Source organism: Zingiber officinale, chromosome 2A (assembly GCF_018446385.1).
Source record: "Zingiber officinale cultivar Zhangliang chromosome 2A, Zo_v1.1, whole genome shotgun sequence".
Lineage (NCBI taxonomy): Eukaryota > Viridiplantae > Streptophyta > Magnoliopsida > Zingiberales > Zingiberaceae > Zingiber > Zingiber officinale.
Window position 1 is genome coordinate 158,991,537 of NC_055988.1, and position 9,630 is coordinate 159,001,166.

Below are 9,630 nucleotides of genomic sequence, written 5' to 3' on the forward strand. Positions count from 1 at the left end.
AAAATATAGATATGAAACACACCCATCAGTGTGGCCTTGATAAGCAATTAAAAAAAAAGAGAAAGAAATTATATTTATTTACAGGTACGCTATTTACCTCTCCCTTATAGCGATCTTAAGTGTTAGTGTTGGTGTAATCATGTCATAACATTTGTTTACATGTAGTTTTGATGTCTCAGTAATGTTTACGTTAAATAATATTATTGATCTCATATATATGTCTAGTGTCCAGCTCGACATGAGTGGGAGGTGCCACAAAAGAAGTCCAAGAAGGCTATTGGCGTGCTGGAAGTCTAAGTAGGTTTGTCATGAAAATTTCCAAGTGGACACTTGCATGATGGAAGTTCCAACAGATTAATGTATGTTGGGCAATATAAGTGTCATGAAGTTGAGATCGACCAAATACTAAGTAGGATAAAAAAAATCCCAACAAGTTGTTGAGAATCAGATGTTATGCACAATGACAAAGTCCCAGATCAGGTGAGGAGCTTCTTAGTAGAAAGAAGTCCCAAAAGCTTAGAAAGCCTCTTGACACGACAATAAAACTCTATAAGCAGAGTTTGAGTGAACCTATATCTTGGGGAATGAAGGAAAGTAGATTTAGTCAGAACTCTGCCTTTGAATTGTTTGACTTAATGTGCTAATGGACTTGTACTTATATCTAATTGATTGGAAGGTTAGTCGATTGATGAGTCAATTCAAACCAAGGCTAAAAATTAGCTCTTTGCCAACCAGCTGATTGGTATGTGCACCAGTCGATTAGTTGACTAATTTTATACCAATCAAGTGATTAGTGCTTCAATATTAATTTATTGATTCATGTGTCTATGTCTATCAAACTAAGAGACTATTGGAGTAAAAGTAATAATATTCATCCTAGACGACTCAGTATTACTGACCCCTAGCTAGATACATGCAGGTAAATTATGGAGAGCATTTTACCTTAGTACAGTGACTCTTTGTATAAGAGAGGTCAAACACCTAATGAGATATTTTGTACTCAATCAAATTAAGACACAAGTTGAATGATGAAAATTCTAGAGGAAGCAATCATGTTGATTGATCACTAGAAAAAGCTGATTCTGAGCAGAATTTAGATTTAAAAATCTGTCTATAAAAGGGGCTCAAGGCAATTTCAAAAGACATGAGAGAAAGAACCAAAGCTCAATCTCTTTCTCTCTAAGTGATCATTGTGCGCCACTCCATTTGCTTGTTAGAAGTGCTCATTATAATTATAGGATATCTTGTACTCTCATTCTCATCTTTTTGTAACAGACATTATAGGAGAGGTTTCTCCATCTTGATAGAGAAAGAGAAAGTAGTGGTTCTTTCAAAGAGTTATCCACCTTAAGAATCATAATCATGAAGTAGGGGTCCTTGGGAGGATAACCAAACCATGCTAAACACCAAGCTTTGTTAGTTTGATTTTCTTCTTGTCATATTTACCTTTGTATTGTTTTTTCATCATGTGACTTGTTTTTGTAGAGAAGAAAATTTTGTGAACAAGTATATTCACCTCTCTTTCCTCTTTACTAATCCCCTCTCTCTATATATATTTTGATAATCTAGATGTCAGGCGGTCGGTCCAACTAGTTTTAGAGGTGGATGATCCAATCCTACATATCGACCATTAGACAAATTTGGAAGCACGAGTATCTTCTCGCCCAACAGTCAACATTTTAAACTTTTTATTCATTCTACTGAAAGAAAATGTCTTATAGCACATTGTAATTAGGATTCGAACCGTCTATTGCTAACATTTTTTTTTTTTTTTTTTTTTTTGACTTTGTCGAGATTGCCATAAGAGTAGACTGTTTTTATTGCAATAAAACAATAATGATATTCAACCCCCTCCACCAATTATCCTTTTGATCCATCACTTCAACATCATGTAGTGCTATCGAAACTCATCAAATCTGGTAGTCTAAAGATTTTGTCTCTCAGTGCGTGCCAAACTGATTGAATACTAAGTGGCCATGGTGGAATGTTGGTTAGCTACAAAGCCTTAGGCTGTCCCCAAACAACTTAGGTTAATCAATGATAAGTGTTAGATCTACCCAATTTCTATTCTATTAGTTGCCCCAATACACACTTTGGTCATCCTAAAGCAACTTTAGGTTGTCTTAGATTGCCTAGGTTGATCTACCATAACGCTTAGGCCAACCTAACTTGTCTATGTTGACCCAGATGAGTTTGGGTCACTTTCCACTTAGCATTTTCTACAAAATGTAGAATCAAAAGATCTATTAATTTAAATATATTATAAAACATCAAACTTTGAATCTTCCAACAAATGTTTCTATTATAAAACATCAAGTTGTCGAGCCAACTAACGGGGTTGTTCATCGAGGGAACAACATCAACTCCTCAGGCTCTTACATTGGCATTGACCTTTGGGAAGTCAAGAATGACATTAACAGGCCGCTCAACTATAAACAGAGTTTGTATTAGAATTAATTAGTTAATATATACAATGACAACTATCTTTATAACTTTTTTTTTTGTTGGCTTCTATATATAATTTTAAAAGTACCACAATACTCATAGAAGCAATAAATTAAAGGACTCTCTAATAAACTCCAACATGACTAGTTAGTTTATCAGTAATTGGTAATTAATTAACTAATCACCAAGTACGTGCATACAAGAACAGAGAGAGAGATAGATGCATAAATCACAGAGTGCCGGCGAGGTTGTTGACCAAGGCAAGTGCGTTGATGGTGTACTGCTTCAGGCGCCATAGCCGCCAGCTCACGTCAGCCTTTGCGAGGCTCCCGGACGCCACCTCCTCGAATCCATCGGCGCACGTCTCCTCGTCGGTGAGCACGGCGCTCAACCATGTCTGGGCGTTCGACACCCGCCAAGACGCATCCGCCGGCCTCGCCGCCGGCCCCTCCACCAGCCCGCTAAGCTCGCCTTCAGTCTTCCTCGTCAGGTCGGACGCGTATCCAAGGGTTTCCGCGCAGTCCCTCAGTGCCGCGGCCTCGGGACAGGCGGCCGCGGATGCGTTGCGAGGGCGGCAGGCCCGGCTGAGGGAGGCGACGCGGACCATAAGGACGGCGATGCGGGAGAGGGTGACGTTGGCGGAGAGGCGGGCGAGCTGGGCTGGGTTCTGCTGGACGGTGCTAGAGTAGCCCGAGAGCGAGGCGTAGCAGAGGCTGGGGTACCGCGTGGCGTTGCAACGCGAACGGATGAACTCGAACTCCGTCTCGTTCTTCTTGGCTGGCCTCGTCAGCTCAGAGGCCCCGAGGAAGAAGAAGAAGAAGAAGAATACAGAGAAAAGGCAAGGCTTTCGAGACATGGTGCAGAATTGAAGTCGGTCGTCGTCTTCTACCGTTCTTGGCTCGGATTTTAAAACAATTCAATCGTTTAAATAGGCGGCGTTCTTGCCTCTTCCACGAATTATGATGGTGCAGTTTTGCAGACCGCCACTGGTGTGTCTCTGTTCATGGAAGAAGATTTTTCCGACAAAGTCACATGGCTCAATTGCGCGGCAGCCACATAGCCTTATTCCGACAAAAGTCTATCCCTCGACCATTTGCTTCCGTTAAACAGGCAGTGCAGCCAAACCTAACCTTTTGTAACAACAGTATATAGTGCACAGTGCACTGTTTAATTTAAAAAAAATAGCATAAGAAATTTGGAAGACATAGTGCCGCACATTCCTATCCAACAACAGTTTGAAATCTGCCCTGGCTTAGTATAGTGTTTTTCTAAATTAGTTGGGATATTGGATTGTTAGATTGTTTATTACCAGTATTTTTAGTTTTACTTTGATGATTCATAAAAATATTTTATGAAATTGAACCGGTCATTTTCATTCCCATGGTTAATTGGTCAGAAGCAAGGTTGGTAAATTATTAAACGAGAGTAAGTGACCTCTATTATATATTTTTTAAAAATTTTTAAAAAGACACACCATATTTTAAATTTTTATTTCAGAACATCCTTCACATCTATTTTAGTTTTAAATTAAAATATTTTTTTAAAAAATAATCGAATCAAATTGAATCGGACATAAAATAAAATAAATATTTCATCAAAAACTTTCATATGGTTTTTTTTTAAATTTATTGTCATTAAACTTGTAAGGATCCTAAATTTATCCATATTTTTATATTCAATTTTGGAGTTTTAGTCATTTTTTTTTTAAAAATTAAAAAGTATTAAAAATTAATTTTTTCAAGAACTTTAATATAAAAGTATAGCGACCGTCTAATTTTTTTTTGTCAAATTAATATTATTTACTCAGGATAATCTCCTTTATTTATTTATATATATTTTAAATCCATTAATAATTTTTGACAAAAAAAACATGATCCAAAGAGCTCAATTTTATTTTATTTTTATCTTTTTAATAGCTAATTACAAAAGAAAAAAAGAAAGTGAAACAAAACTAAAAAAATTTAAAAATTACCTTGTGCTGCTTTTGTCAAAACATCACATCACCACCTTGGTATTATTTTCGTCAAAAAATTATCACCTTGGTGTTGTTTTCATAAAAGCAACACCAACTTAGTGCTCTAAAGATAGAATATCAAGATATTTGGTTCAATAGATTTCTTTCACTCCCTTAAGTTTTATCATGTCCCAAAATCTTTTGACCTATGAGTCTCAAAAACAATTCATTTTTTTTTTGACACCAATCATATTTGGAGATAGACACCTTAATTTGATTCACTCTAAAGCATTTAAATCATCAATGATTTTTTTTCAAAACTCATAAATAAGGCAAATTCAATCCAAATTAAATCTAATAGGTCCTTCCACTCTCACAAAGTCTCACCATATATACTAAAAAAACTCTATTCATCACTCGTATTAGTTTAGAGAATTTGTTTAAAAAATTAAGTTTTCTTTATTTTTGGCATGATGTCATATCTTGACCTAAACATATGATTTACTTTGACACAATAACAATAACTTTTTTATACTCTCTTAATCTTATACATGTTAAAGTTTTAAGATTTTAGAAGCATCTAAGTTATCAATCAGTTTGACTAATGAAGTGGTGATTAGGCGAGGCCCCACCCTGTCACCGCGTAGAAGTCAGAGTCAGGATGGTTAACAGATGGACAATCGGGTGGCCAATTGGGTGAGTTATACATCGATCGGGGAGTTGAGCACCGACTCATCATCTTGGGTGTTGGTTGCTACTTGGAAAATCTAATGGTTCCACTGTACAAAAATTTTGTACAAAGGTCTGAACCTTTTCCTAACTACCATGTGTTCTTTTAAATTAAACTTGGATCGCCTGCGGAACTTAACACGTTTGATCCAAAGTTTAATCTATTTGTTCTTTTAGGTTTTGACTTGTATCTCCTGCGGAACTTAACACGTTCGATCCAAATCACCTATGTTATTAATTCCATTAAATATTAATTTCCATAATTGGTTCCCAGTACTGACGTGGCGAGGCACATGACCTTCTTGGATATGGGAGCAACCACCACCGACTAGACAAAACCTTTTAAGGAAAGCTAATATTTAATTTCCTAAAATAACTTTAGGTTAACCGAAAGGAACAATCAAATCACAAGAAAAAGAAAAAAAAAGAAAGAACACAACATCGAAAACAAATTCGAAATACTAGAATCGCATGCCTCTTGTATTTGGTATTATTTCCAAAAATAACTAGTATGATGCGGAAAGAAAAATTACTAGTTATACCTTTTAGAAAGACCTCTTGATCTTCTACCGTATTCCTCATCTAACCTCGGACGTTGTGCGAGCAACGATCTTCCAAGATGAGAAACCACCAAACACCTTCTTCTCCTCCTAGCTAGGTTCGGCCAAAACAAGAAAGCTTCACCAAGGAAGAAGAAAAAAAACACCAACCAAGCTCCAAGGGATGCAAACTTTCTCTCCTTCCTCTTCTTCTTCTCCAAGTAGTATCCGGCCACCACAAGAGCTCCAAGCCAAGAGAAAGGTTCGGCCACCACAAAGAAGAAGAGGGGAAGAGAGGTTGGCAGCCCACACCAAGGAATAAGAGAGGGAGAAAAATAATAGAGGTTGTATCTCATGAAGGCACCCAACCCCTTCTTTTATATTCCTTAGTCTTGGTAAATTAGAAAATTTAATTACAATAAAATTTCCTTAATTTTCTTGACATGATTTAATTGAGAAAAATAAAATAAAATTTCCCAATTAATCTTATAATGGTCGGCCACATCATAGAGAGGAAAAATTAGACAAGTTTCAATCAACAAATTAAAACTTCCTAATTTGTTTCCGGAAATTTTAAAAATAAAATTTCTCTTCAAAAATCCCTTCATGGTTTATAAAAAGAAATTTCTATAATTTTAATTTTTCAACATGTGAATAATTTTCAAAGAGAAAATAAAATATCTTTCCAATCTACAAATAAGGAAAGAGATCAAATCTCTTTTTTTAATCTTTTGTAGATCCTTTTAAGAGAGATATTTTAATTTTAATTCTCTTTAATAAATTATATCTTCTACATAATAAAAATTAAAAATTAAAATTCTTTTTAATTTAATGGGGGCCGGCCACCTAAGCTTGGGTTCAAGCTAGGGCCGACCACCCATGAATCAAGGCTTGGCCAGCCCTAGCTTGAACCACAAGCTAGCTTGGCCGGCCCCCTTATCATGGGTATGAAGGTGGGTATAGGTGGGTATAGTACTCTATAAATAAGAGGCTACGATAGGGACCGAGAGGAGGAATTGGTTTTGATCTCCCGATAAAATTAACATCCCGTGTTCGCCCCGAACACACAACTTAATTTTATCAATAATAATTCATTCCACTAGAGAGCTATTATTGAACTACCGCACCAATCCCAAATTATATTTTTGGGCTCCTTCTTATTATGAGTGTGTTAGTCTCCCTATGTTTAAGATGTCGAATGTCCACTAATTAAGTGAGTTACTGACAACTCATTTAATTAATATCTTAATCCAAGAATAGTACCACTCAACCTTATCGTCATGTCGGACTAAGTCCACCTGCAGGGTTTAACATGATAATCTTTATGAGCTCATCTTGGGAACATTATCAACCTAGATTACTAGGACACAGTTTCCTTCTATAATCAACAACACACACTATAAGTGATATCATTTCCCAACTTATCGGGCTTATTGATTCATCGAACTAAATCTCACTCATTGATAAATTAAAGAAATAAATATCAAATATATGTGCTTGTTATTATATTAGGATTAAGAGTACATACTTCCATAATAACTGAGGTATTTGTTTTTTTTATAAAGTCAGTATAAAAGAAACGACCTCTAATGGTCCTACTCAATACACTCTAAGTGTACTAGTGTAATTATATAGTCAAGATAAACTAATTCCTAATTACACTACCACCTTCCAATGATTTATTCCTTTCCATTTTGGTCGCGAGCTACTATTTATAATTTATAAGGAACCAATAACATGATCTTCTGTGTGTGACACCACACACCATGTTATCTACAATATAAATTAATTGAGCAACTACATTTATCATAAATGTAGACATTTGACCAATGTGATTCTTATTTCTAGATAAATGTTTATACCAAAAGCTAGGCTTTTAGTATACATCCTAACAATCTCCCACTTATACTAAAAGACTAAGCTGTCATATCTGCTACCATACATCTGATTCCCAACCCTTCAACATGCCCATTGATCCTGTCCGAACCAGAAGTCAACAGACGCTGGGCACGTGACGCTCCAAGGCTCGCTGATGTAGGTCTCCAACTAGTGTCGAGATGCTCCGGCTATCCTGCACAGAAGTCGAGCCGGGAAGGGGATTCCCAGCGACGACCCTCCGACGCTCAAGTCAGGTAAATCACGATGAACAAGGTGGCTCCAGAAGTCTCAGAGTACATACCAGAATCCTCTGTCGATGAAACCTGAGGTTCTTTATATAGAGCTGTGAAAGGTTTGGGCACGCGTACCAAGGTGCATAAGTGTCCCCTGTCCTATCCTAGGTATGCGGCTGTCAGAAAGCTTACCTGTCCTTTCCTAGGTACGCGGCTGTCAGAAAGTTTACCTGACCCATATCGCTACAGTCAAAGCATGCCCTCGATGGGCCAGCAGACAACCCCGTCACAAGATTTGGAGCATGACACACACGTGAAACCTACAGGTTGTCAGAGAAAGAAATCCTCTGGCCCTTTCCTTTGCTCCAAACTTGTAGTCCGAGCGGAAATATACCTAAACATCCGACCGGACATCCGCAGTGGTTTACTTGTGCTTTGTGGAGACTAACAAATAGGGTGCTTTATGACTGTGATCGGTCAAAGGTCAGCTCGGTCCATGACCTTTTAAGCGGCGTCGGAACCCCGATTTGACAGGTGCCTACCAACTATAAGTGCAACCCGGACCCTTCCGGTACTCGATTCCATCGGCCGACCACCGACCATCTATGGCCGTCCGTCCGGACACTCTCCTCCGGGTGGGCGGCTGTTCCGTGACTTCCACTTGGCGTTGACTTTGCAAGAAGAGGGGGCCCGCTCTTACTACCGGATCACTTGCCTTCCTTCAAGTCTAGTCAAGGAGGCGCATAGTCCGACTGATCGTGAGTCTAGCCGAACGGCTCTTCCATGCTAATCTTCTCCGCCCGGTCACGGCAGAGGTATCCTTGAATGAATCAATGATGGCTTTCGCCGGATCTCCTTGCGTTCTACGCCAATCTTCGACATCAATGTCGATCATACCTTCATTAAATGCTCCGAATGATTGACTGCCACGTGGAGCAATCCATCAGAGTACGGAGGCGGTTGCATGATATTTTGATGTGACCAAAGCAATTCGAAATAAGCGGCTAGATGTATGCATTGATTCCCGTGACCTGGATCCGACGGTGGAGGCCGACCGGCCCTCACCCTATAAATTCTTCGTTTCCTTCTCGCCTTCACACGCCTCTGTTACCTCTACTGTTGCTCTCTGCGCTGTGGAGCTCCGGCGATCTTGTTGCTGCCTTCTGACGCTCTCCGGCGCCTTTCCTCGATTCATCTCCCCTCAGTAAGGTTTTAGATCTCTCCTCCTTCCTTTCCGGTATCTAATCCGTATTTCTTCCCCTAGCTCGAGTCTTTGAAATTCCATTCCTTCGTCTTTGGAACTTCCTTTTTGATTTCTTCTGCCCCGATCATGGCCAGTTCTTCTCATCCCGAAGAACAATCCTTAGGCCCATGGTATACTACCATGCGATCTCGTTTCGAACAACGGGATTTTGATATTTTGGCTGACAATTTCGAAATCCCCGAGGATATCGAAGTTCGCCTGGCTGGTCCTGCCGCTCGGCCACACAGACCGCCGCGCGGTGGTTTCTGTGTCTTTCGCGACCAATTTACCGCCGGTCTGCGGTTCCCCGTCCATCCTTTTATAGCAGACGTCTGCAATTATTTTGGCGTGCCGCTCGGAAGTTTAGTACCAAACACCTTCCGTCTCCTCTGCGGCGTTGTCGTTTTGTTCAAGATTCACAACATTCCCCTCCGACCGGAGGTCTTCTTTTATTTCTATTATCCTAAGCAAGCCGAGCCGGGCACCTTTATGTTCCAAGCTCGGCCCGGTTTGGTCTTCTTCAATAAACTACCCACTTCCAATAAACATTGGAAGGACTATTATTTCTACCTCCGCATGCCCAGTCAGCCAAACTTTCCGACCCAGTGG

The 9,630-nt window shown here is 39.2% G+C and overlaps 1 protein-coding gene across 1 annotated transcript; it reads right to left on the reverse strand.

Annotated features, from left to right (window-relative positions):
• Positions 1 to 2,425: 2,425 nt before the first annotated feature.
• LOC122040217 (pectinesterase inhibitor 9-like) lies at positions 2,426 to 3,369 on the reverse strand. Its single transcript, XM_042599556.1, has one exon. It carries the CDS (start codon positions 3,299 to 3,301, stop codon positions 2,675 to 2,677), a length of 627 nt encoding a protein of 208 aa, XP_042455490.1. The 5' UTR covers positions 3,302 to 3,369; the 3' UTR covers positions 2,426 to 2,674.
• Between the last annotated feature and the right edge of the window lie 6,261 nt (positions 3,370 to 9,630).